At 47.4% G+C, this 25,389-nt stretch overlaps 14 protein-coding genes across 14 annotated transcripts; 6 read left to right on the plus strand and 8 right to left on the minus strand.

Annotated features, from left to right (window-relative positions):
* Nucleotides 1-1,500: 1,500 nt before the first annotated feature.
* SERLADRAFT_458023 (uncharacterized protein) lies at nt 1,501-3,269 on the minus strand (the record flags this gene model as incomplete). Its single annotated transcript, XM_007313954.1, has 3 exons — nt 1,501-2,695; nt 2,760-3,010; nt 3,058-3,269. 3 exons carry the CDS (start codon nt 3,191-3,193, stop codon nt 1,715-1,717), a joined length of 1,368 nt encoding a protein of 455 aa, XP_007314016.1.
* A 65-nt stretch (nt 3,270-3,334) lies between these two features.
* SERLADRAFT_458026 (uncharacterized protein) lies at nt 3,335-3,886 on the minus strand (the record flags this gene model as incomplete). Its single annotated transcript, XM_007313955.1, has 3 exons — nt 3,335-3,587; nt 3,645-3,741; nt 3,805-3,886. 3 exons carry the CDS (start codon nt 3,832-3,834, stop codon nt 3,481-3,483), a joined length of 234 nt encoding a protein of 77 aa, XP_007314017.1.
* SERLADRAFT_458027 (uncharacterized protein) lies at nt 3,884-5,730 on the minus strand (the record flags this gene model as incomplete). Its single annotated transcript, XM_007313956.1, has 4 exons — nt 3,884-4,111; nt 4,171-4,279; nt 4,333-5,160; nt 5,218-5,730. 2 exons carry the CDS (start codon nt 5,701-5,703, stop codon nt 4,858-4,860), a joined length of 789 nt encoding a protein of 262 aa, XP_007314018.1.
* Nucleotides 5,731-6,851: 1,121 nt separating this feature from the next.
* On the minus strand, nt 6,852-8,026 carry SERLADRAFT_458031 (uncharacterized protein; the record flags this gene model as incomplete). The annotated part of the gene is made up of 2 exons (XM_007313957.1): nt 6,852-7,391; nt 7,484-8,026. 2 exons carry the CDS (start codon nt 7,826-7,828, stop codon nt 7,059-7,061), a joined length of 678 nt encoding a protein of 225 aa, XP_007314019.1.
* A 97-nt stretch (nt 8,027-8,123) lies between these two features.
* On the minus strand, nt 8,124-10,274 carry SERLADRAFT_359647 (uncharacterized protein; the record flags this gene model as incomplete). The annotated part of the gene is made up of 7 exons (XM_007313958.1): nt 8,124-8,392; nt 8,446-8,545; nt 8,599-8,994; nt 9,052-9,481; nt 9,536-9,565; nt 9,612-9,974; nt 10,037-10,274. 7 exons carry the CDS (start codon nt 10,272-10,274, stop codon nt 8,321-8,323), a joined length of 1,629 nt encoding a protein of 542 aa, XP_007314020.1.
* Nucleotides 10,275-10,698: 424 nt separating this feature from the next.
* SERLADRAFT_458033 (uncharacterized protein) lies at nt 10,699-11,223 on the minus strand (the record flags this gene model as incomplete). Its single annotated transcript, XM_007313959.1, has 2 exons — nt 10,699-11,116; nt 11,174-11,223. One exon carries the CDS (start codon nt 10,957-10,959, stop codon nt 10,804-10,806), a length of 156 nt encoding a protein of 51 aa, XP_007314021.1.
* Nucleotides 11,224-11,579: 356 nt separating this feature from the next.
* On the plus strand, nt 11,580-12,951 carry SERLADRAFT_458034 (uncharacterized protein; the record flags this gene model as incomplete). Its single annotated transcript, XM_007313960.1, has 7 exons — nt 11,580-12,203; nt 12,273-12,346; nt 12,411-12,437; nt 12,494-12,578; nt 12,632-12,712; nt 12,764-12,831; nt 12,884-12,951. Coding segments are annotated over 7 exons (582 nt in total), but the record flags the coding sequence as incomplete, so codon positions are not given.
* Nucleotides 12,952-13,004: 53 nt separating this feature from the next.
* On the minus strand, nt 13,005-15,425 carry SERLADRAFT_379203 (uncharacterized protein; the record flags this gene model as incomplete). The annotated part of the gene is made up of 11 exons (XM_007313961.1): nt 13,005-13,045; nt 13,139-13,309; nt 13,428-13,938; nt 13,990-14,083; nt 14,141-14,220; nt 14,276-14,439; nt 14,502-14,695; nt 14,747-14,894; nt 14,955-15,011; nt 15,068-15,100; nt 15,157-15,425. 9 exons carry the CDS (start codon nt 15,290-15,292, stop codon nt 13,882-13,884), a joined length of 963 nt encoding a protein of 320 aa, XP_007314023.1.
* Nucleotides 15,426-15,803: 378 nt separating this feature from the next.
* SERLADRAFT_458039 (uncharacterized protein) lies at nt 15,804-17,130 on the minus strand (the record flags this gene model as incomplete). Its single annotated transcript, XM_007313962.1, has 4 exons — nt 15,804-16,142; nt 16,197-16,743; nt 16,804-16,855; nt 16,914-17,130. 4 exons carry the CDS (start codon nt 17,040-17,042, stop codon nt 16,007-16,009), a joined length of 864 nt encoding a protein of 287 aa, XP_007314024.1.
* Nucleotides 17,131-17,196: 66 nt separating this feature from the next.
* SERLADRAFT_458040 (uncharacterized protein) lies at nt 17,197-17,938 on the plus strand (the record flags this gene model as incomplete). The annotated part of the gene is made up of 5 exons (XM_007313963.1): nt 17,197-17,232; nt 17,292-17,313; nt 17,367-17,407; nt 17,466-17,546; nt 17,616-17,938. The coding sequence occupies 5 exons, from the start codon at nt 17,227-17,229 to the stop codon at nt 17,766-17,768; spliced, it is 303 nt and encodes a 100-aa protein (XP_007314025.1).
* A 133-nt stretch (nt 17,939-18,071) lies between these two features.
* SERLADRAFT_458042 (uncharacterized protein) lies at nt 18,072-18,491 on the plus strand (the record flags this gene model as incomplete). Its single annotated transcript, XM_007313964.1, has 1 exon — nt 18,072-18,491. The coding sequence occupies one exon, from the start codon at nt 18,173-18,175 to the stop codon at nt 18,416-18,418; it is 246 nt and encodes an 81-aa protein (XP_007314026.1).
* Nucleotides 18,492-20,484: 1,993 nt separating this feature from the next.
* SERLADRAFT_458043 (uncharacterized protein) lies at nt 20,485-21,474 on the plus strand (the record flags this gene model as incomplete). Its single annotated transcript, XM_007313965.1, has 2 exons — nt 20,485-21,202; nt 21,259-21,474. A coding segment is annotated over one exon (353 nt), but the record flags the coding sequence as incomplete, so codon positions are not given.
* A 580-nt stretch (nt 21,475-22,054) lies between these two features.
* Nucleotides 22,055-23,249, plus strand: SERLADRAFT_379210 (uncharacterized protein; the record flags this gene model as incomplete). The annotated part of the gene is made up of 6 exons (XM_007313966.1): nt 22,055-22,125; nt 22,308-22,365; nt 22,471-22,566; nt 22,617-22,800; nt 22,860-22,986; nt 23,045-23,249. 5 exons carry the CDS (start codon nt 22,342-22,344, stop codon nt 23,055-23,057), a joined length of 444 nt encoding a protein of 147 aa, XP_007314028.1.
* A 151-nt stretch (nt 23,250-23,400) lies between these two features.
* SERLADRAFT_458051 (uncharacterized protein) lies at nt 23,401-25,332 on the plus strand (the record flags this gene model as incomplete). The annotated part of the gene is made up of 5 exons (XM_007313967.1): nt 23,401-23,652; nt 23,703-24,141; nt 24,227-24,818; nt 24,875-24,938; nt 24,999-25,332. The coding sequence occupies 3 exons, from the start codon at nt 24,418-24,420 to the stop codon at nt 25,155-25,157; spliced, it is 624 nt and encodes a 207-aa protein (XP_007314029.1).
* Between the last annotated feature and the right edge of the window lie 57 nt (nt 25,333-25,389).

The raw sequence follows: 25,389 nt of genomic DNA on the forward strand, positions 1-25,389 counted from the left end.
GTAATTGATGGAAACGAGAACAACGCCACCATACGATACCACATTGGTACCATCGTATACATTAGATATCGAGTTCCCGACGTAACCATCAGTGGTCATATTGAAAGGGAATGGTCCGCTATCACCAGTGTTGAGAGCGCCCCCGTGTACTATAGATGTCAAGTGTGTTCAACGTGTGACAAATGACACATCCAAAACGTATCAACTCACTGAAGAACATAACGGGTAACTTGGGTGCGGTATTGACGTCTTTTCCTGTGTTCACAACAGGAGAGTAAACGTTCAAAGAAAGACAGTCTTCTCCGCTGTATACCAAATGTCCATTGTCTGGATCCGGCGGCTTGTAACCCATATTCAAAAAATAGTCAGATCATGGTCAACGGTTTGTCCAAAAGAGTATCACCTGGGCACATTGTGGACCATATTCGAGCGCTGATCTGAGGGTGTTGGGTGTCACTGTGATCGGGACTGGAGGTTGAAACCTGGCCTCCCCTGCCGTGGATTCAGCATACTTGATCCCCAAAAATCGCCAAGTAAACTTGTCTCTGTATCCACGAAGGATGCCAGCGGAAGTAGTCGACACATCAATCTGGCGCGATGTATCATGATAAGTCACGTTCGATCGCGTGAGGGGAGCAGAGTTTGTACAAAGCACAGGTAAACGACTTCCTATGTCGATTGAATCATCCGCAAAGATGGAGTAAGAGGAGTTTGGAACAAAAACGGAACATCCAGCTAATAGCTCTGAGTTAGTGTAGTCACTTGCCACGAAAAAGTCCCTAAATCACCTGATTGTCCACCGATCCAGATATTTTGGGAGGAATCAAGAGCAGCACCGTGTTTTTCAGATGTGAGTACTGTAGAGAGGTTGGCTGCAGTCAAACCAGTGTCACCAGGAGGCGGTAACAAGGATTCCTGGAGTTGAGTGCAAGCTTCTGCTGCCTCTGCGCAAGTAAGTGCGCTCTTTAGAAGGAGCGCGCCAGCACGGTTCGGATTCGATGGATTCAAATCATTGTTTGACACAATCACAACATCTGTAAGAGGTTGACCTGTGTCATAAGCGCGAGAAAAGGACGTGAGATATCCAGCATAAACGAAAAATCGCACAAGATGAGCTGCATACATCTTCGATCTCCACGACAAAAAGACTGTGGGGCACTCCTTAAATGTGTTCTCTGAAAATCAGCCTCTGGTGACACGAACACATATCCTCCTGCAATGGTTCAAGCAGCTGACTTCTCGGAACACCGTACAACGAGTTGGGAAGATGAAAAGCGAGTCAACAGGTGTATGTCATATGGCCTATATTCCTGTAAGGCGGTGCTTGGTGTTTTTATCCTTTGAAGTTCGTGTCCTCCTGATCATGTCAGGTGTGCTAAAAGCTTCCTAGTCATAACGTTAGAGCATCAAGTTCGAAGCAAAGAGGTCAAAGCCGCTGCAAAGAGAACGGATTCCCAGTCCCGATTCCGACTGAACTTCCAGATGCAAATGCACCGCGAAATTTCTCATAGCTGAATTGCCTGAAATTTAAATGTTACTAGTAGATACCAAGTACAATACACAGCTCATTTAAGATTATAATGTCCCAATCAGTAGTCAAGAAAGAAAACAAGATATCTCAAGCATCAAGCCAAGCGTAGTAAAAAAAAAAAAAAGCACTGCAACAGAATGTTAATACCTTTCCAAGGTCCCGCTAAGCTCACAATGACAGTCTTCACAGTGCAGGCTCGTACACAACGCATCCAACCTGCGTTAACCAAATGTCTCGCATCTCTCTCTGCCATCGTCGTAGCGTCGCACACTCACGCCGCGCCGGTCCTCTGCATGCACACTCCCACGATGCGCAAGGTCTCCACGTACCTTCCAGAACGACCACACTACCTTCGTCAACAGCATCGCGGGCCTGTATAATCGCCACATGTGTCTGCGGACTGCGCGTAAAGCCATAACGCGCCAAACTCGAAAGACGCGTCGAGAATCCTACTTTCGCACCAGTCAAGTCTAACCGAGGGAGTGTCCTGTAATCTGCGGCATATTCACATATTCTTGCACGCTGTCTAGATGAGAGTGTTGGCGCTAGTAGTGACATGATCACAGATTGAAGTTCTGGTGGTAGATCAAAAAAGGGGGATAACGGTTTGGAACGTCGTTTGAAGGTCCCAGAAATGACTCCCGATGGCATACTGTGAGAGCCAGAGCGAAGGAAAAGAGCTCGAGCAGAACAAAGCAGCATTAGTGCCTCTGCTCTTATTTTTTTCTTCATCTGCGAGTTCCTACGGCATACGCTATCGAGCGTTCCTTGCCAAGCTTGCATCCGCTCTTCGCCATCATGATCAGTATCAATATGAAGGTCATCGAGGGTGACCTTCCACAAGCTATAGTTGTGCTCCTCGATTGCACTCACGATATCCCGCGCACCCGGAAGAGTGAGACTATTCGCATTACACTGCAACCCTTCCAGTCTGCACACGGCAGAACTCACATATTTGATGATAACAGGAACTGACATGCGAGTCATTCCTATGGCCGACATATTCAATTGACGCAGATAAGGCGTGGTTAGCTGCGGAAGAAAGAGGGAAACGAAGTCATCTGAGAGTTCTCCGTTGTGAATGAGGTGAAGAGTGCAGAGACGTGAAGTGTTAAGAGCAGCGGCAAAAGCGATGACAGTATCTGGATCTGTTGCAAGGGGATTCTGCACAACCCCGTAATAAATAAGAGCAGCGCCAGTGGTAAGACATACGCGGATAGATACGCACCCCTGACAAGCACAATTCTCTCAGAACCTCATTTCCACTGAGATAAGCGGAAAGCGCCTGTAAGCCCTTTGCCCCGATCTCATTTGATGTCAAGTACAGTTCTGTGATGCTATTCCGGTATTTCTGGCCAGCAGGTGAAGTAAGGAACCGAAAGAGATGCACGCATCCATTGTCACCGAGACAGCTGTTACCCGCATCCAGTCTGTGGACATGGTCGCGATGCTGGAGCGAGTATGTGATGGTGGTTGCGGCTACATTAAGTCAGCAGGATCACATCGAGGGAAGCGCACAGGCTCACATATGGTAGACGCGAGACGCGCGCTGAAGTTGCGAACTTTGGGGTGAGGAGAACACCGTATTGTCGCGCGGTCGCCCCCATAAGGGCGACGGTTGCTGGTTGACGATGTGAATCTGATTTGCATCAGCCTGGCCATTATGAGGTGAGGGTGAAGGGAGGCAACAGGCGCATACTCCACGCCTCACTGGTTGTTTTATACACCGGGGACAGTCACCGTCAGGACCAGTGTACTAACCGTGACCCAAACACATATCGGTCACACGTCACAAGCTAGGGTCATGACGTTTGCAGGAAAATCTCTACAACCACCACGTCGAATACTGTCGTTGTACAACTCTGTGACACTCAATAATATTACAGTGTAATGAAATTCTACCCCTGGGAATAAACATATTGATCTACTTCCTTTCAGGTCACCCTAACCTATCGCTTTCCAGGAAAATCATGCATGACGCCCCGCACCTCTGAGGACTTGTAGTGCGCATCACTTTTACCCCCCTGTACATTCGAAGGTGTATCCTCCGTACTCCCTGTGACACGTCCATCATTAGCTATTGTGTTGGTGCTTCAGCAAATCATTGACGCACTGTACACCGAATCTGGCCCTTCATTTCGCTTCGAGTTCTTCCCTGCATAGTACATGGAACCAAGGGCAATTGTAATAGCCCCAACACATGTGATAGCCTGTCAAGGGAAAGAGGTGAGTGAGCGGTTATCAAATGCATTATTTCTCATATATCAACGGACCAACGAACGACTATGTGGGCTTGAGCTCATCGTGCACGTCGTAGATCTGTTAGGCTTATTTTTACTAATAAGACGGGTGAGTGGAAAACTCGATGGAAAAATAAATGAGATTATGACCGCTGTCTACATCATACACTGACTGCGCCGTATTTTCAAAGTGACATCATCGTGATGTCATGCTTGTATCTAACCACACTACCAGATACCCGGAGCACTCTTCTATGAATATAAGCGTAAACTCATCCTCGCAAGCCTCCAGATTGTGCAGGAAGCTTCGTTGGCTGATCCGCGCCTTTTCTGTCTTTTCCTGTTGACGCGAAAGGGGCACATTAGCGATGAAGAAACAGAATGTACGGCAAAACATACGATGAGGTCCTACCGGTCCATATTCTTGATTTGCCGCTTTCGTCTTGTTGCTATTCATAAAATACAGCAGTACCGCCGTGACTGTCATACCTGCCATAACACTGCTCGCCTATTGCAAAGGGCTATGAACAAGATGCCAAATCATAAATGCAAGATACGTACAAATCTTTTGTTGTGTACATTTTTTGTGATGGGATCTGACATAGTGGCAATAATTTGTAGGCAGGAAGTAGTGGCTAAACTCTTGAAGTATCTTGTTGAGCAGCCACTTATAAAGCTGCGATCGCAGAGGATAGATTCAGTGATGTCACAGAAATGTCATAATATTCCCGAGCGATCGACGCCGATCAACAAAATGACGCACCAAAATGGGAACTTCTTAGGGAAACCTCACAGAACACACATTCATGTTTACTGCGATAGCTACACGGATTCGTAATTTCGTTGGTAGCGAGGAGACTAATATCTCGGAGACGACTTCAGCGGTTTCACAAAGCGTTGTGGTTGAATTCAATGATACAGTGACTGAGGAATGTATTATACAGATTCTCATAAGCGATTTTATCCTGCACTATACCTGAAAGCGACGATAACAACATTGTTTTAATTTCCTTCTAGCCCACCTCCAAAAAAACATAGCGCAATGAACTAGAAGAATTTTTGAGACTGCCCAAGATTTCGCCCCTATCAAGGTGCGATGCGCGCTGAGGTTTCCTCCCCCTCTTCAGGCCAGAATGCTTCCTCCAACTCCACAACGCGAGCCCATATTTCCTCTGCCCGTGCCCAAGCCTCGTTTCTTGAATCCCCCGATAGACCAACGAAACATGCATCCATGACCTTTGCAAGCTCGTCTACAAAGTCGACAAAGTCAGGCGTCGTCCAGTTGTTGGTCAGTGCCCTTATAGCACCCGCTGTTTGTCCATCAGTCGTTTCAGACGTTGAGCTCAAAGAAAGCTGCGATTTAACATAACGCCATGCATCTAGATATGCCTGTTGTGTATATCAGTCATGGATTTACCGCGATATCGTTCGGATCTGATGACTCACCCTTTCCATTGCCCACAGAAATACTAAGCCGTCTTCGAGTGAGCCAAGGGAGGCAACGCGAGCCATCTCAGCCGTGTAATCCCTAGTCGCCTTACGCTCCACCCAGACTCGCCCTTCACCTCCCACTGTTCCTATCTCAAGGTTCCATTGCTTAGCAATGTCATCGAAGAAGCCAACTTCGCGCACAACATTTTCGAGCGATGCGACGAGGAGCTTGAGGATATGACGATTTTGTCCTTCTATTTTGTCTCCAGCGCCTACATGGGCGGCAGAATCAAAGGGTATTTTTGCGATTAGGAGGCCAATGAATCGCGGGTAGGCGTGTGCAGCGTAAATCCTGTCCTGAGCAAGCCAGAGGGCCAATCTGGAGCGAGGAAGAGAAAGATCACCTGCAGCCGTGAGGAATGCATGTTCTGTGGCTGCAGAATAAGGGCGGGGTGTAGACAGCGAAGAAAGGTGGGATGCAAGGGATGTAGAGGTAGACATGGAAGTAATGGTATAAGATGCAGTTATGAAGTCATGTCTTGTATAGCGCTAATCTTATCTTATCTTCAAGCCCCTATTCTCGGAACTTGCCGGGACACTCGTTTTCCCAACCGCGATCAAGACAGTGGCATAAAACATTTATTTTTCTTCCTCGTTGCAGTGTTTGTTATTTTCGAGTTGAATGTTCGTTGAACACGGTGCAAATACAGACAGACGTTCACAGCTATTTTCACGTGGCCCATATAGAATCTCACGAAGGCACTGCTTTTGAAATAAACAGCTCGCACACAAGTATACCCCCTCGTATACTCACACAGGTATACAGCAACGCCTCGGGTACCTTGCTGTGGATGTTTTTGGGATTCTCCACGACCCACGACAACACCATGTATGCTAGCCGAATCATATCGCACTCATTCAAATTCCTAAATTAGTGGTATGGGTATTTTCACTTGATGAAAAGTGGTGACTTCGGGATAGCATGATGTTCCACACTTCACTAACTTCACTTCTCAGAGGAACCGCTACGACTGCTCGCCGAAAAAAGCTTTACTCGTTCGAGGAGCTTCAATTCGGGCAGTTCGAGCTCCATGCGAATTCGGGATTTGGTACCACTTCCACCTGGCTTGGAGGTCGCAGGTCAATGTGCGACCAAATCTTCCTCCCATACCGCAGTCTGTCTTATTTGTGTACAACCATCGCGTCCTATCAAGACTTGGATCATCGCTGGGCATGCCACGCAATTAAATCAAAGGAACAAAGCGCTATGTTTTCCATCCTGCTAATCGTGCACTCCTTTATCATACAATCCGAGTCGGGTGTACCATTAAACCCACATTATACTCGACTTTTAACCCTTTCTATCATCCGGGTATCGAAACGTACGGAGAACACTTGTGCCGTGATAGATCTGTTAGATTCTGGTATTCACTCCATCCGAGAACTCCTATCAAAGTCACGGACCCCTGCCTTTTCCTGTCTTGCTCAGTATCACACGTGCATACACACAAGTTAGCGCACGAGTTTATATCATCGATGCATCATGGGCAAGACATGTGCATATAGATCAGTCGAAACATATTCGCTCTCTCCCTTATCGAGTATCCTGTCAAGGTATTGATACAAACTCGTGAACTATATCAAAGTTCGACTTCGAAGGCAAGATATGTTTGTATTTTAAATAAGATAGGCCTGTCGCAACTACAAACATAAATCTACAGACCGAGAGGTACTGCTCAATATAATACGATATGCACTGCATATTGGATAGTGTGTCAATGAAATACAACTGTAATAATAATATCGGTACAGTCCTGTTGCTGATATACAATTGCAAGTGCCCAACTTATCTATCTTCACACAAAGGAATCACACAAAGGAATCTCCGTCGTGCCTATACAGCATTCTACAAAGTCTGCCTCAAGCTCTGATTCGGATGATGAAGGCCGTTGGGTGGGCATCGAGGGCATGGCTATGGATACTGCGACCTGCATCCATGGATCTGACATAGTTGGCTTGGGTGGTGATTCCTCTCGCTCCTCTTGAGAGGGCTCTTGTACACGTGTAGTATGAAGGTATCTCTGGAGAGTCGCGAAGTTGTAACGCCTACGTGGCTCGCTGTGGTCGTTGGTATCTTTTGGTTCTATTGAATTTGAAGACAAAGAATAGTGCAACGTAGCGGATATAGGCTTGCAACGGCACAAATGTGAATAAAAGAGAACGAAAGGTGGTAGTTGGCGTGTTAGTACTTGGCTCCTTGTGGACGTAAGGAAACAATTACCATGACATTGTCCCAATCCAACCCTGAATCGTCCAACTCGCCTTTCACCGCTCTTCGTGTCCACAACTCCCACAGCTCTGGTTTATCGCCCAGCACCACCTCCTTTCGCCTCCGCGCAGGCCTGACCTGGCGCACCACAAGACCTCGACCTCCATTAACCCTCCTCCACCCAAAGACCGCTATCAGCGCAACAGTGAACAACCCAATGGCCAGAAAAGCAATGATGAGAGGGGGCGACCCGTTGCTCGCGAAGAGTTGGAAGTTGTTTCCGTCGGTGTCGGAAGAGCTGGGAGTCGGCGAGCTCGACGGGGAACTGGAGCTGCTTGCTTGACTGGTTGAGGCCATGATGCTGGCTCCCTTCACATGTTACACACCCTTGGCGCGTAGGTGCAACAGATTGGCAACGCGAGGCGGGCTAAGCAAACTAAGGGTCGTCCCAGTTATATAAGCAGTAGTAGAGTCCTTGGACATGGTACGACCTCCGAGCCAGCCATGTTCTCTCACAAATATGCAAGGATCCTGAGAACAACTTGAATGAAGGAGCAAGGGAAAAGCTTCCGGGAGAACTGACTCCCTATTTAGCCGGGCGTAGCTTACAGATCTGGTACTAACCTGAGCATGACCCTTGTGGATATCAGACATGGATAAACGCACTTAGTATCATGTGGAGAATGTAAGGGTAGAAACCCCGACTCTCGTACTTCTGACATTGAATGGAAGGGAGTAGATACACAAGATAACAATGTAACAACGTTGATATGACGCATATTGTATCGGCAAAACTTCACATAGGGAAAGCCCACGGATATATCCATCTGATAAGAGCCACAATAAAAGCTAGGTTTGTCTACGTTTGATTCCCACCCGGCACTCTTGTGGCTTTCTCAGGAATCCCTCCCGAGTATCAAACTAATGACAGATGTGAGGAAATAAAGATATTCGTGGACAGTGTGTGCACATACCGGTTTTTCGGGATCAGCAAGTACGAAATGGTAGCGACGAAGGATGGAAGAAATGATAATCAATAACTCCATAGAGGCAAGGTTGCGACCAACGCACGCTCTATGAATGGTGGGATCAGCATGAAGAAGTAATGTTGGCTGCTCAACCAGTACCTTGGCCCAAATGAGAATGGGTTGAACGTCTTCTGGATTGCAGCGTGATCACATTCGAACCACCTCTCAGGCCTGAATTGATCAGGATCCGCACCCCAAACAGTGGTGTCCCGGTGAATCGTGTAGCTTGGGACGCTGAGAACCGCGCCCTGGGGGAAATGTTGACCCTGAACGATTAATCCACCTTCTGGAACGATGCGGGGGAGACCTATGGACGATGTGGAATGAACACGCAAAGCCTCGTTGATGACAGCTTCCAGGTAAGGAAGCCGCTTGACTTGTTCGAATGTTGAAACTGGATGATCGTCGTCGCCTAATGCTTCGTCTAATTCCTTTTGCAGTTTCTCTTGCGCATCAGGGTTTTGCGCAAGGTAGTATGTAATGGCACAAGACGAGCTGGAAAGCAAGTTAAATACAGGCCTTCTCAGAATATGGCACTAATTCTTGACTTACTTGGAAGTAGTGTCGGAACCCGCAATGAGCTGAGTCAAAGCCTCGGCGGTCAACTCTTCTCGACCCATAAGCTTACCTTCGTCATCTCTTCCTTCCTGTAATTTGCTTAACAGATCCACTCTGTCCGTTGGAGTCGTTAGGCGTTTTGCCACAGCAGCTACAGCAAGTCCAGCGAGATTCTTCACAGCCTTGCCTCCTTTGCGATACCATGGCAGTAATCGAACAAGAGGCCTCCAATGCGGAGGAAGTACTCCCATGGAAGCAGAAAATTCACCTCGATCGTTGAGAATTTGTACAGCAGGGATCTCAATAACTTCATAAGTCGATTCAGAGCCATAGGATTTCATGGCATCTTTTTGCGAGACAGCAACAGGGGCCGAGTCTTTTGCATTGAGTATCATTCCGAAAGGAGACCCAAAAGCTAGGTCACCTGTTCTCAAATCCTGTTTAGCGACAAAAGGACGGAGAACAAAACAAGATGTACCAATGATGTCAAATGCCAAATAATTGTACCCTGCCAAATGTGAGACGTAATACTCGCCATATACGACTGAGCTTACAAGGGAGAGAATCGAGCCATAGGCGACCATCCTTGCCAAACCAACCACCTTCGCCTTCTGTACCAGATGCACCTTTGGCAGCAGAATCGTAGAGGCGGTCCCACTGTGAAATCAGCTGACCGACGTATAAGCGGACGTTTGGTTCGAATTCCAAGACGTTTTTCTGTGAGAAGATGTGGGAAACAATCTTGCGCTTGCGTGCATGCTCGTTACGGTTCCGGGTGTTGAAGAGACCGCGTTGAATGGAGACAAAGGCGTCGTAGAAGTTAGCTTTGAGGCTGCCATTCCCATGAGCGTATACGACCTGAAGGGCGTCAGGGTCCGCAACGGAGACGTGGTTTGGCGCGATGCGAACAAAAGTTCCTAGATTAAGTGACGTGGAAATGATCAAATTGACACTCTATACTTAGCAACAACAAGTGTACCGTATTTCAGGTGCATTTTATGTACCACCTCAGAACGATGGCCTTGGCTGCTCACCCAGCCTAACCAGGCATCGGAAAACTTGGCAAGTAAAGGACCTGGGATGGCGCGCTGTTTGAACGGATCTGCGAGGTACGGAAAGACATGAACCAAGATGAAAATAATGGGTACACCAGCGAGGGCAGTGGTGAAGCTGAAGTGGAAGTCTTGGAAAGGGTTTAGTTGGAGGATGGTGTTCATGGTAGACGTCGAGGAGGTAAAACCGAGGTAAGAGTTTAGCAAGAACACCCCCTTATTTAAGTTTAAGTACCTTTCGCCCGACATGCAGCGGATCTTATTTGCACCGGTTGGAATTAGACTTCCTGTGAGTACGTACACATGATATGGCAATGACACCAAGTGGTGTGTCTTGGCTCTGTGCATAAAGTCCCCCTATAGGTAAGCGTAAAGTCAGGTCTCTGACGTGATGCCACATCGGCGATATGATCCAACTCTGTTGATATCCAAGGCCGTTACAGGTTCAAAGAGAAATACCACTTTGTATTATAGTAAAAGGTGTAATGCTCAGGTTAGCCGAGTGGCGTTGTGCATCAGAACCATGACTGTAATCGTGTCACACATATACACATATTCCACATCTGGTCACCGTCACAGTTCTCCAGTGTCGGACGTCTCTTCCTCTCCAAGTTCAAGTTTTTACTGACGTGCCCATCGTGAAGTAGGCTACTCACTGACATCGACAGCATCTCTCAAGAGAGAGGGATGGTCGTCACAGCTTGGAAGCAACGAAAGTTATTCCCCATATGTGTTCTTGTTCCGTTCTGAGAGTGCGATTGCGATGCTCTCGGATCGGGGGCCAATAGAAGTTCTTCGCAGCCGTGTTCCTATAACGTTCGAAACCAATATCTTCCAGGAACCTCGTCATTTGCGTGCAAAGCGGGATGAGGGATTCGTGGATTTATCTGTCCAAGGAGGTTTCATCAGTGTTCAAAGGACCCGGCATCAGTGTACTCAGTATGTAGCCTGGGAAAGATGCCACTGAGAAACGATTGGTTGGATGGAGCAGGGCTTGTATTGAGACTGGTAAGTTCGCAACACTTCCATTAGTAATACGAGTTCAAGATATGAGACCCACTCAAGTGCAGTAGCATATACCCGAGTCAAGTCAAGTCTGGTTATATGCCCGAAGTTGGTACATCCCTGTGACTAATGGCAGGACGTGAGGTAATGGCAAGCTTTTACCATGATGATCTCGTCCGTTCGCGGTCCGATAAGATCATGATTACTATATTGTGTAGTCGCCGAGGCACTTCGAGCTCACTGTAACCTGAAACCTCCCACAACTTGCAAAAATGTTAAAGTGAGTGAATTTAGAAGATATTTCCCAAAACTAATTCGGAATGCATAGCTTTAACCTGTCACTCGTGGATATATTTATCGCGTCAGGTGCTCAGAAAGTATAGATAAAGTAAGCAAAAAAAATCATGAAGCACGTTAATGCCAAAAATACTGACCTACCCTGGCTAGATCAGAAAACGTGTCGTACGGCCGGGCGCTGCGCATGCAAAAATAACGACAGTCGCTAAGATTGACAGAAAAAAGTAGTAGGTGTCCTAGATATGTTGTGAAATAACTGGCAGCATTGCTTGCCACCCCGGTCGACGCAATGCCACTTCATGGACTCATCGTCCCCGATACTTTCGCGCTGACGATGTATTTTGACCTTGTAGATCGAGTCCTAGCGATTGCCTATTAATTCATCTAGTCGAGGTTATCGGTGTTCTGTCACCGGAAGCGGTCAACCTTCCCCCTTAGCCCCTTATCGGGGTCATTATGATACAGGATTCACTTAGCTCATGACTTCAGGTCCAGCCATTGTTGACCACCAGACTATATAAATCCTGGGCCCGGCAAATATGGAACGCTGAACCCTTGTCCTTTCCCAATTGTCAAACCCCTTTCTCAAAAAGCTCTCCTGTGTTGCGGAGATGGTCCAATCTAAGCTTTTCGCTATTCTTCCTCTCCTTCTCGTGGCACACGCTCAGTCACCCACGTATACTGCTACTTATGTGCCTTCTGATGCACCCTATCAGAGTGAGCAGGGTCAGACAGGGACGAACCAATGTGGAACTGGGTACAACCAGACTTCTGAATGCCAAAATACTTATAGTACGTCCATAATCTTTATCTCTACGCGCTTGCATTCAATCATTCATTCGCGTTCTCCTTTCAATCTAGTGAATGATGTGCAAGACTGGTGTGTTTGGAGCCCTCCTGAGCCTGGTCCAAACTCTGTCATTGGTGACACTGAGGTGAGCAAATAACCTTCTCCAAGCTCCAACGCATGTCATTGAGGAGAACGCGGAAACCTCGCAGCAAATAGAAGTGGCGTGGTGCATGAAGGCAAGTTGGGGCTATATTTATCTTTCCAGAACCTCCCAAATTTATATAATGGCCAGAGTGGCTATGGAACACGTCTGATTCCTGATGGGACGATCACGGGAGCACACTTTGTTGTAACGCCCGACTACGTTCAGGTCACTGGTATGTCCCCTCTCTTCGTCTTTAAGAAATACCCCTCAATTATCGGGATGTAGGTGTCGGTAATCTAACTTATCTCAACATACCCAATGGCGACGAGGGAGGAGAGCTGGATCCTCACGGTGCCACTGGCAATGGTCTGTCGAGCTATCTGCGGTTTGACCTCGCATAATAATTCCTCAGTGCAGGTAATCCCATCGGCGGACTTGTCTTTTCCAGTGCCTTTGGACAGATAGAACAGATGCACGAATGGACGGCGAGTTCTGACCTCTCATTCCCTCCCCCAAAGCCATTAACTCCAGTCACAGAATTTCGTTTCATATAATCAATTCTGCTTCCGCGCCTGCAAGCCCGCCGTCGATGCACCGACCCTATGCGAGCACATATACGACGTGATGGGATGCGATTGGAACATGCCCGCAAATTACTCGGAAGGTGTTTTTGAGCAATGTTTGGGTGATTCTGCACAAGTGCGTCGGTCGGCATGCCATTGTGATATTGAACTGAACGTCTTTCCCCCCCCCCCCCCTCTTCTTCTTCTTCTTCTTCCCCTCTGCTTGTAGCCAATGGGCGTTTATGGCACGTCGACGTTTTATCAAGGAGAACCTTCGACCCCATCCGCTCATCCTATCCCATCCTCTTCGAGTTGCACTCAGTATACCAGCATCAGTAATGGTGAGGGCGTCTTAATCGGAGGAGCCACGTCGACCTCTAGCGTTCCTGCTTCCACCACTGTAGGTGTCTCCTCCTCATCAGCTGCTATCAGTTTTTTGTCTGTCACCGCGACCAATGTGCACCTGATCCGATCCTCACACTCCGAGTCCACTTTACTAATTTGTATCTTTTCCACAGGGTGTATCCTCAACGTCCAGTGGCGGCAGCACATCGCAAAGTTCGACAACTGGGAGCTCTTCGGCCATGCATTCAGCAAATTTGCCAAGCTGGGAGCGTATGGTGTTGACCTCGGCCTTTATGGTGATCGGTTCTACCGTTGGCGCTCTTATGATACTTTAAAACACGGAATACAAGTGCGATATATATCCACCTACTGCCGTCTATTCTGTGATACTTATGATTTGATGTTCTTCTGATGACGCTTTTGGATCTTTCAACAGACTTTTCATTTGAACCTTAATACCCTATACCTTCGTGTTCGCTTGGTTGGAAGGTATCAAAGATAATAGTAGATAATAAGTGATTTTAGGACATCTTGAATTCACATGTGACAATTTGGTGATAATACAGCTAAGGTCGTAAAGTTATTTGAATGGGTCATGGTGGAGGAACATCGTTGAGACATTCATGCCTACAACGGTTCAATATTGGGGATAGGGCCAACTGCTACCACTCTGCTAGGATTCACCTAAGGATGGGGATTAGCATGGCGGACAAAAAAGAGGTATTATCAACATACCAATATTTGTGACCAATAGTAATGCGTTTTAATGTGATCGAAATTCGTCGTCGACTGGAATGCATCGTTGTTCCAGTAGAGCTTTTTCATCCACCTTCATCGGTAGCATATATATCAAAATCTGTTTAAAAGTCTATATCATGAAACGTACGAATGGATAGCAGGATAGCCATGACGGATGGTGCGGATGTTGCACTTGAAATGGCCAACATACACAGGGTCGAACCGGATCTTGTGAGAATGTATTAGCCATGGGTCGACACATGGAGACGTATTGTGAACATACGATGGTTACGAATAGCCTGACATCTGCCTCTGTCAGTGTATTTCCAACGAGGTAGTCTTTGCCGGTCAGAATTTTCTCCAGCCGATCGAGGGAATTGAAGAGGGGCACGACGGCCTTCTCGTAAGCTTCCTGGGACTGCGCGAATCCAGATTTATAAACGCCATCTACAAAGGTAAACCATATATGTCAATCTTCAGGATCACCATACCTCCAAGTGTTAACATACTGTTCACGGTATCATAGACCCACTCATTGATGGAGTCAATTTCTGCACGATGAGCTTCAGGGTAAATGTCAATAGCAGCTTTGTCTGCTGGGATGATATCGTTAAAGGCGGTGTTGAACACGCGGATGATTTCCGAGCTTTCGTTGTTGACAATCGTGTGGTTCTTCTTGTCCCAAAGAACTGGTACGGTGAAGCTGCGACGAGAGTGAGTCTTGCACGCGAGACATGGTAGTTGATGTACATACCGGCCAGTATAGTCGGGATCAGCCTTGAAATACAGATCTTTGACATGACTAGCGTTGTAAAGAGGATCTACGTCTGCACCAGGGTATGCATCAACGCTGGCAAAAGGCCATCCATCTTTGCCCATGTGTGGAGATACTACGGTAACAGCTTATCGAGCAGAATGTGACGTCAGACTAAGATGGAAACTTTTGAGATCATTGGGCTCACGTATGATATCTTCCAAACCCTTGAGTTTCCTTACAATCAAAGTCCTGGTAGCCCAAGCTAAAAAAGTGCTCAATACTTCAAGAAGTTGAGGTCAATAATGGCAGTCATCTCACGGCAAGAATACGAGACATAAAGATGATAACGGTCTATGGATGTCAATCAATACAACATGGCCTGAAATGAAACCCGTGATAGAACGTACCTCTCTCTGCCTCGAACTTTCCTCCTTTCTCAATGAAGTGCCTAAAGACAGAAGCAGCCCTTTTGAAAGAGCCATCTGCCTCCGTCTTCAATTTAGCGATATCAGACTGGTGAGAGGTGTCTCTTTTGGCAGTCATGTGTAGAGATCGAAAGAAAGGGCGATAATGGAATAGAGATGGCGAAGAACAGGTAGCAGATAGGGGAATGGCATCTGAGAGGCCTCGACTTATATGTCGCAACAAAAAGGCCATACTAGGAAACTTGTTCTCCGGGTATCGGAACAAGTTGATGGCAGCAAAAGAAGCCTTGGATGACGAGCTTGGATGACTGTTGGCGGTCCTCACATCGCTTTATAATCCACTAACATGCATGTAGACTTTGTTACATGTGCACATCAAAGTTGCAGGACTAAGACCACGCTAGGTGCGTAGGTGCCAATTTCATGCCAGTGAATAAGCTCAAGAAGTGGCACCGCAATCCTCTTCAGACATCTTGTTGCCATTTCAGGCTAGGAATCCCGATGTAAGCTCGGTGCACAAGTAATTATAACAGCAAGACAAGTCACGATATGATCGCAACTAACGTCAAGCTGATTCAGATGTCGGCCTTGATGACTGGATAGCATTGGATCATGAGCTTGCGTTCGTCTTGGGAATCATCAGATACCAATAAAATGGGATTTGACGCGCCTTATAGCGACGTCGCAGTCTATAGTAGTACAATCGAATTAACCTTGTAAGTATAACACCAAAACCTGCTGTAGTTTACTTAGCGATAACGATCGCATGGGAGAGCAAGAACTTAAAGCCACGTGGAAACCTTCAATAAAACCCTAGAACCACCCATTCAAATCAAGTGCCCGCCATCCCCACAACGCCTACGTGGTCACGAATCTTGGCTATTTCACTAGCAGTCAAGCCTCCTTTGCTTGCTCGAAGGAAATCTTCGAAAGCAGTCAGTGCATCCCCATCCGCAGCAAACTCCGTCCTGGAGATATGTCAGTATATGAGAATTCAAGTATGCCACATCGATCGGGCTTACCTGAGGAAAGAATACAGGCGGTCCCAGAACGGCGGTTGCGAAATAGTTGTTTGGTATGTCGAACGTGTAGCATTCGACATTGAAGCCGTGGGAATGGACGACGTGTCCAATGTTAAATTGATATCCTGAGGCTTCTCAGATTCTAACGATACCATGGATGGTGAAGGAGACAAGACGACAGAAGGTATACGCTGGTGCCTGCGCCCTGGTTTAAGATTTGCATCGGACATTGAGGACTCTGAGGGTGGTGTTACTGGTTTCATTTCAAGAGACGGCGGTGGCGATGGTGCTTTTGAAGGATCCCAATCAAAGCCAGGCTTGATCATCAAATTGACGGTATCTCCCTCCTTAACGGTATATTCCTTCAAGAGCTTGGCGTCAGCTAGCACTTTGCCTTTGATGAGAAGACGTTGGGCGTCGGCAGGTGGTGCTCGGGGCTGAGAGGCAAGCTGAGCCTTTATATCTGATATGGTGTCCGTTGGCTGGACAGAGAGCGTGAACGATTGCGGTGGTTTAAGCGACTTGAAAGTGACACTGATAGCTTCAACTAAAAGCACAGATTGCAAAGATAAGGCGATGGCCTATCGCGTCAACATAGGGTACATACCAGAGGGAAATGGGGCTTTGACCTTGCGCTCGGGGACAGGTGGAACGTCGATCTATAGCAAACACTGCAAGGTCAGCTATATACGAGATATGAGGAAAGGGTGAACCCACCGAGAGAACGGGGACTTTCTTGAGAGTGCTCTGAGGAGGTTGCTGATAATCGTCCACGTATCTGACGGGATGGGAAGAGATGGTGTTTATAAAGCTTTTCACAAACACGAGCTCCGCTTGATCTGCCATGCTTTGGTTGTTTTTGTTACGTCTCGAAGCAGGGACAATGGGAAATTTGCTATGCGATCTCGTATGCGGATGTCTTTAGTGCTGTTCTGATAGTCTAGTGCAGTGGCTGTGTCATATGTACAACCCAGGCTGTGTGACAAACGCTACCATTCTTGTCACACTCGTATACAACGTTTACCCTCTCATGGCCGTATGTTGTATTTTTTTTGTTTTCTTATTTGTCCATTCAGCTGATTGTCATGTCTAAAGTCAGGATTTAGCTACACGGGAGGTGCGTGCAATGCATTTATCTGAACTTTACCTGTGCTGACACGGAGCTGCAAGGCCGCTCACGGTGCTTTGCCTACTGGCAAGAATTCTCGAAAGTAATTATAAAGCAGTGAAAACTTCCTTGTTCTTTCATTTGACGGATAATCAATCCAGTGCTATGCAGAAGCAGATACCCCTAGCCAATGTCGCCTGCAGGCCGATGACTACCTAGAGTGCTTGCACCACACGAAAGAGGTGTGTTTGCCTGTACAGCCTGGATGAGACCACACGGTGTAACCTCTTCGCGGCCCCTCTTTCTATTAGGTTGCGCGCGCAAAAACTGTCAAGGCAGAGTTTATCAAGCAAGCCGAGCATCAAGCCAAGGAAGGGCGTAAGGTGGCCGACGTGCTTGCGGACGGAGTCATTGTCAGCGTTGGCTTGATTCAGAGAGGCAAGAGCACGGAAAGCCCTAAGTAGAACATTCCATCCTCTCCTCACTTGGCAGCACGTATTGCGCAATCAGAAAATCTTCACAAACGTTTACCATGTGCCTCCGACTCTTGTGCCACAGTGCCTTTGACATCGGAGCATCATTTCCTGCGATGTACCAGCATACTGCCAGAAATGTTCTATAAAACGGAAACTAACAGGATTGTATGGATAACATTCCCCTGTATACAACTTGTATACATATATGCACAAGCCTTTGTTGAGCATGGCAGGTAAACCTTAACCCTAGGGGTATGAATGGCTTTTTTTGATGCGGACTTCGATTTATGATGCCGCATGTCCACGCTCAGGCTTTCCCTTGAGGCAGGTTGACAGGAAAGGGACATTGCAGTTTCTTCATATCCTTGACTTTACTTACCCCAATTCTGTTGATGACAGCACAAGGTGTTGGTTCCAAAAGCTCACCTATCATAATATCTGATGACGAGGAGGAAGAAACCATCGTAGAACAGCAATTGCAAATAACACGGGTACACGCAGAGGTCATTACCCAAGAATACAAGAATACAAGCTCAGGCGCAACATCCGAGTACGCAGGCAACATAGGTTATAAGATGCTGCTAGGAATGGGCTATTCGCCAGGTCATGGTCTTGGGCGTGGACTTGACGGTGAGTAAACCATACCCCGAATTTTTACGGTCACCCGAAGTTGCTCCAGGCGAAATCCAGCCACTTGGCCTCACCTTGAAACGGAAACGAAATGAGGGTGGAGTAGGATTTAAACCACCTGAAGTAGAAGATAAAAGTGTACGAAGAGCTCTAAAGAAAAAACGGAGGGAGCTAGAACGTCAGACATCGTCTATTCCACTCCCAACCACGCCCATCAGCCCACCCCTAGACCTAACTCTCCCCCAGCGCCCAGATACATCCTTTTCTCAACGTCCTCGTTTGGGACAATCCATGTTCCCTGCTGTCTCTTCAATATTGTCCCAAGACCCCTTGGCTTTACAACAAAACCAGGCGCTGTATGGAGCGCCGTTGGGTTCTGACCGATTGCCATTCCGATATGGGATATTACCTATGCAGCCCATGGTACCATTCCCCCCACCATGGCCTGCTCAAGCAGGCCCATCATTCAACGGAGCGGGGGCGCGATCCGTCGGCCAACTTGCACAGGTTATTCCGAACGAGCCTCCTTCCCAGCATGCCCTCCCTGCTCCTCCAATCCCCGAATCTTCACGTAAAAAGAAGAAAATCATCGAACAGATTGGCATGTCATGGAACTCTGATCCACATTGCCGTCATGGCATCTTCGAACTCCCCCTCTCTTTTACACCCCATCATGCCCGTACGCTTGTGATGGAACAGATTCCCAAGAATTTTCGGACTCTGGATTTCATACGTACCTGGTTGGGGAACCTAGGCTCCAAATCGCCATGCGTGCAGGTTGACGGCGCGCGCGCAAAAGCCATCATGCAACTGGAGACGCCTGAGTTGGCGCAAAGAGTATTTTCCAGCAGAAAGATGAAGAATAAAGGGAAGAGCGCCATACAGCTGTGGTGGTACAGATCTTCTGGGATAGGATCTAGTAAAACCGTGCGTGAAATGGAGGAAGGCGAAGTGGATGAGGAGAAAGAAATACCCCCTCCGAAGCCCAGCAAGGCACAGAAGAAGTCGAACGCCAAAATCAAAGCTCAAATCGAAAGAGATCTTGCGCAGATGGAACGGGAGAGACAACAACACACGATCGGAGAGAGTTCATGCACTGTGCTAGGAACTCAAGGCTCCAAGATTCGCCGTGCCAAATCAAAAATCAAGTCGTTTGCGTCACAGGTTTTTCTTGCAAAGTCTGACGATGATAGACTCGACACACCTTCTTTGGTGGATGACGATGATAAAGCATCCTCACTCAATGAAGAGTGCCACGATGCCAGCAATGCTATTTTAGTCGGCGGCACTAAAGCGAGCGAAGGCCGTTCTCGTGTCTCCGACGTGCTTTCAAGAAATGACCTGCATGTGACGACGGAGCTCCCAGAGGCGCAAGGCGACGGGGATGACATGGAAATGTCTCCCACAAGTGCGCGCGAGATAGCATATATCGATGATATGGAGATTGCTTTGAGCCCTATTGCATCTCATAACGAAGAATGTGCGCTTCAAGGCCACCACGATGCCTCAGAGGCCCTTGATAAAAGCACACATTCTACTATTATACCTCTTTCAGTGAAAGGGGATCGCTCACAAGCACCTCTGCCACTAGTGGCTTCTCCGTTGTCTATAATAACCACGCCCGCTGTCCTCACCTCCGCCAGCGTTTCCCCCAATACATCGACGTCCTTCTCTGATTCATCATCCTCCACTCTACCCACTTCATCCGTCGATTCGATGCATTCTCAGTCTTCCAAATTTGCAGCTTTGGCTTCGAGTTCAATCAAAGATTCGCTTATAGAACGCCAGCGGGAGCTAGAAGAGAAAATTGCACGCACGAAAGCGGACCTCACACACCTTCAAGACCCTAAGAAGTCACCATCCCCTACGCCCAACCTACCTCCGTCCTCACTGCCGGTCGATGTTTCTGCCCCCGCTAAACCTGAGGGGGTTGACAAAGTGGCTATGGAGAAAAATCTACGCCGCTTAGTTTTGGAAAGCAAGAAAAACAGGCTTAATATCGTCAATCCACAACCACCCCCCACCCCCTATGATCCCCCGGTTTCACCCACACCAGCGGTAGCTGTCACTCCCCCGATGTTAACAACCACCAGAGTTGAAACTGTGACCAAAACAGTGGGAGCGATTTCATCTTCCGTGAAACCTGCCTCTGCGATACCTTTCTCGCCCTCCATGGATGATCTAGCCGTATCATTCATCACTGAAACCATTCAAACTATCAAGGCTCCCGCCCCGCGAATCCCTCCATCCGATGCCAAGTCTCAGTTGGCTCTTAGACAACAGAGGCTTACAGAGTACATATCAGAAAGCAAAGCGTTAATGGCCCAGTTTGAGCGGGCACAGAATAAGCAAGAGAAGGATAGAATAGGGAGTGCCATACGAGATTTAAATCGGTGCGTGTTGAGGATATATTTTCTTGGGATGTGAGAAACGCTAAGTGGTTTCCAGTATTTTGGAACTTGGCACGAGTTCGACCGAAACCATCAAATCGCGTAGCTTTTCCTGGCCCGAATCTTGTCAGAATAGTATTCTTATCATTAGTGACGACGAGGACGAGGAGTGAATATACATGATACAAATTTCTATCTTAGGTATGTCTCTTTTATCGATTAGTGGACTACTCGGAGGGAGCGCAGTTGTTGGTGTTGAAGATATACTGATTTAGGGATACTCGATTGGATAACCTGGATGTTCGGGAGTACATGTAAATTTCTTTTAATCCTATTAAAGGCCACTTAATCTACTGAAAAACAATATCGAGGGACAGCGAGCATGAGTGTGACTGAAAAACAGTTGAGTGTTTCTTATTGAGTGTTTGTCTGAATTGCTGATGACATGAATTGGGTAGCCGTATGTGACGACCTGTCTAGCGCTTCTAAGCTTTGGAAATAAGACAGACGGAATGTATAGCTATTGCGGTAGCTGCATCGGATGCATTGGGTTCTGGGTTGTTCACAACCCTGAAAGCTTTCAGTGGTTAGTTTATGTTCGAGTTACATATACTACCGGGCTTGAAGGTCCCCAGTGTACATTGCAAAATAGTAAACGTGATCACTGTTTCACTCTACATCCTTACGAACATGAATGTTTCAAGCCCAACATCAACTGTCACGCTGAAGAGTAAGAATCATTGAAACATTACAGTAGGAGCTATGTTCTTGGACGGATAGTTGTACGAAAGAGGCGTCGCCGACGACGAAGATGTCAATGTCAGACGTCAAACCATGGTGGCGGTTAGGCCGTGGCTCGGGGTGGACTACACCCGGCGTCTCATCGTCAAGCTAACTGCCAGTGGGGAGCGCCGAAGAATGTAAAATATTTCCGAGCGTCTTATCGATATTGCACTCATATTTCAGTTTTCGTTATAATCACCATCCCCTTTGAGGGGCTCGGATGGCCTGTGCAGGTCGACGAGGAATAACGTAAAAGGCTAGAGAAAGGTAGATGCATTGGACAATTATTCTGTTATTGATGTTGTCTATCTTGTCTTGTATCTGCGACAGAAAAGATAAGAGAATAGACGAGCGGGAACGGAAAAGGGAAGAGTGAAGCTTTGAAGGCTAAATGCAGAGATCCTTACCAAACCTGTGCTGTTGTTGTCGAGACCAAACAGCTTACAAACATCCAAAAACACAATCGCCAGGATCGAGTCCCTTGGCTTTCCACCACCATCTTGCTCGTCGATCCGCCAGTCCATCGCCCCAGAAACCTCATTGTAAGTCCCTTCATAAACATCATCACCAGCTTCTCACTCACAACCCCTGCTTTTCTCTATCGATAATAACCGTTGCACTCACATCTGTATTCTTGCACTGGCGTCCTGGTTGCATCTCTGTCATCGTATCCGATCGCATACGATTTGTACTGATCTTCTTGCATCGCTTACTTGCACAACAGTCAAGTCTTTAGTCTACTAGACAATTGTATCACAATGGCTCTCAAACGCATTAACAAGGTACTTGTCGACTTTTCCTACTGGCTCCCAGAGCGATGCCAGTGGCGCTTCTTCGGGCGTCTTTCTTTTGATGGTAGTCGCCTCTCTAACCACTCGTTTCGCTAGGAATTGCAAGATCTCGGGCGTGATCCACCCTCATCCTGCAGTGCCGGCCCTACTGGCGATAATATGTTCCAGTGGCAAGCGACGATTATGGGGCCGGTGAGTAATTTGACTCTGATATCGGTATTTTGCTAAAGCCGCCGTTCAAGGGTGATTCACCATATGCAGGCGGTGTCTTTTTCCTCTCCATCACGTTCCCAACGGATTACCCATTCAAGCCTCCCAAAGTCAGCTTTACGACGAAGATCTACCACCCAAACATCAACGCGAATGGATCGATCTGTCTTGACATTCTCAGGGACCAGTGGTCTCCTGCACTGACTATATCGAAAGGTTCGTTTTGTTCTCACAGGAATTCATTAGGAGAATCATTGATTTCTCCTTGGCAACAGTTCTACTTTCGATCTGTTCGATGCTCACAGACCCTAACCCCGATGATCCTCTGGTACCTGATATCGCACATCTGTACAAGACTGATCGCACTAGGTATGAGGCTACCGCCAGGGAGTGGACAAGGAAGTATGTATGATTTCATCAAGCCTTGTTGATTGGTGTTAATTGTGATTGGTATCCACAGATACGCCATGTAATATGAAGTACACCAAACTTGCAGTTTTGTGATTGGTGCATACGAGTTGTATCGGTTGGCTGTATGATGATGATGTGTATCAGTGTTTTTTCTATCATTGCATGTGTCTGTTCTAGTACATCCCCTTCTTCTTTTTGTCAGGCAATAAGAGCGAGCACTGGCTTAATCTATTATTTTGGTTGTTGAGATCTGAGACAAAGGTCCATCTAGGTCCCGATAATGCAAACGAACCGAACCATCACATCAAGTTGTGAGATGGCAAGATTCAAGTACGTAAATGAGTAGTGTGCTGGCGCGTGTGGGATCGCGGACTTGGGAGTCAAGGTTAACGGCAGTGTAGCACTGCCTCTCTGACATGTAGAAGTTTGTGCATACTGCAGCGCATTGATGTTTTCGGTGGACTTTCCGATTTTGTTCAGCCGCAATACCGCTATCTGACTTCTTGGAGTGGGTTTCGTCAGACGTGCGTTTGCTTGAAACGTCGCAAGTTGCCAGAATGGACCTGCAGTGGAGACATATTGTCTCACAGATCATTAACGCGGACAATTGAGCTGGATACACACCGCCCAATCTGCCAGATGGACGCTCCTGTAAAGGTAATACTCTGTCTCACTCCTGCCATCTCCGCTGAGTCGATAGCGCTCAGCATTCCCTAGAGCCCTTCCCCACCGGTGTACGCAGTATCATGTCGAGGTCAATATGTATTGTGCCCCGCCATCACACGGCCCTTTTAGAGGCTATGCTCTCTTTTGTGGGCAATGTATGTCGCGAAGACAGAAAGACTACGGCACAGCTTCTCGCTTGACATCATCTGGTTCTAGGCAAATAACTGGCAAATACATTTACTTATTGCACATAGCGCTGAGTTCAATCCAATGCACCGCTGATGACATCCATCCTCCTACTGCGGGCCGTCTCGGGCGATCTTCCTGTGCCTTGCTTCCCCTGAAGACTCGATTTTGTCAAGCAGTTGGCCACGGGCACCGACGGCGCCTGTACCAGTACAGTTTACTACAGAGTTTCTTCTTGTTCGTCACTTTTATCTTGACCGTGTCTATTATCAGATGCTATTCCCTTACAATTGGGTGAGCCATTGCATCGATACCTGCTTTTTGAACCGAGATGTCCGTCTAACAAGTTACCTCGCGTACTGCGTCTTCGACTATACAGCGCTCAGCCTCGCGATATTTTACTGCCGATGTGACTCCACTACGTTTACAAAGGTCACTGCTCTGGCTGGTCTCCCTCTACGGTATATTAACCTCGACGCCATGCTGACGAACTTCATCTGAAATATCCAAGAAAACCCCAAGCTTCCTCCTCTACCTTCTTACCTGTTTAATTCCTTTTTTATATTTATAATGTTCCCAGCCAACAACCCATTCACTCAAGGCTCATGGCGTTCAGGCAACGCCCCTTCTTCTAACGGCTCCTGGGACTCTAGCGTGCCGCCCCCATCGATATTCGGCGCACTCCCTTACCCCAACGCTCCTTCTCTCGATATCCCGATCCGCGACCTCATCACATTCAGATTTTCCTCCTTCAACCCTACCATACTTAATTGTCAGGTCATGGGCCCTCGCAGCCAACCTGTATTCTATGTTATCACCGATTCGTCTTTGCCAGGATATACCCAGCTGAAAGACGCCGCCGGCGCAAACGTCGCGTTAGTGGAATGGCAAAGTCACCCACTGGTTGAAGCGCGCGGCGCAGTCGCAAAACAACCTATTCGCAACTGGCTGAGACTTTCTAGCGATCAGAGGTTAGTCGTCAGTGCCGATCATCGCGTTCTTGCGGGCTGACAAGCTTCTCGTCCAGACACCGACTTATGGGTGCACATGGTATTAACTATTATTGGGCTCCCAATGATCGCTTTATTTGTGTACGTTAACATCTCCGCAAGGAACAGGTCTCGAGTTGCTGACTTTGTCATTTCCTTCAGCTATATACCTCGGGTTCTTCCACTTCTCCTTTGGCCAGAATTTCCAAGTCTTACAATGATGTCATCCTGGAGATGACGCCGCAAGCTATACAGTTTAAGCTGTTGGAAATCTGTGTCGTGGCAACTATTTTGCTGCAGTGTGGCAGGAACATAGATTAAATGCTCCCTGAGCTACAGTAATATATGGGGTAAAACGGTGTTTTTAGGGTAACCGGCCGCTGGCGGTTTTGTGTACTGGTACCACTACTGTATCGATATATTCCTTTTTAGATTTGTGACGTAGGACTCTACATTATTTATAGTATTGCAACACAGCACCACATTATTTCACTTTGACCGTCTCATTGCAATCTGCCTAGGCTCTACACTGCTTTGCCATCCATACCAATAG

This window comes from Serpula lacrymans (assembly GCF_000218685.1).
Source record: "Serpula lacrymans var. lacrymans S7.9 unplaced genomic scaffold SERLAscaffold_2, whole genome shotgun sequence".
Classification (NCBI taxonomy): domain Eukaryota; kingdom Fungi; phylum Basidiomycota; class Agaricomycetes; order Boletales; family Serpulaceae; genus Serpula; species Serpula lacrymans.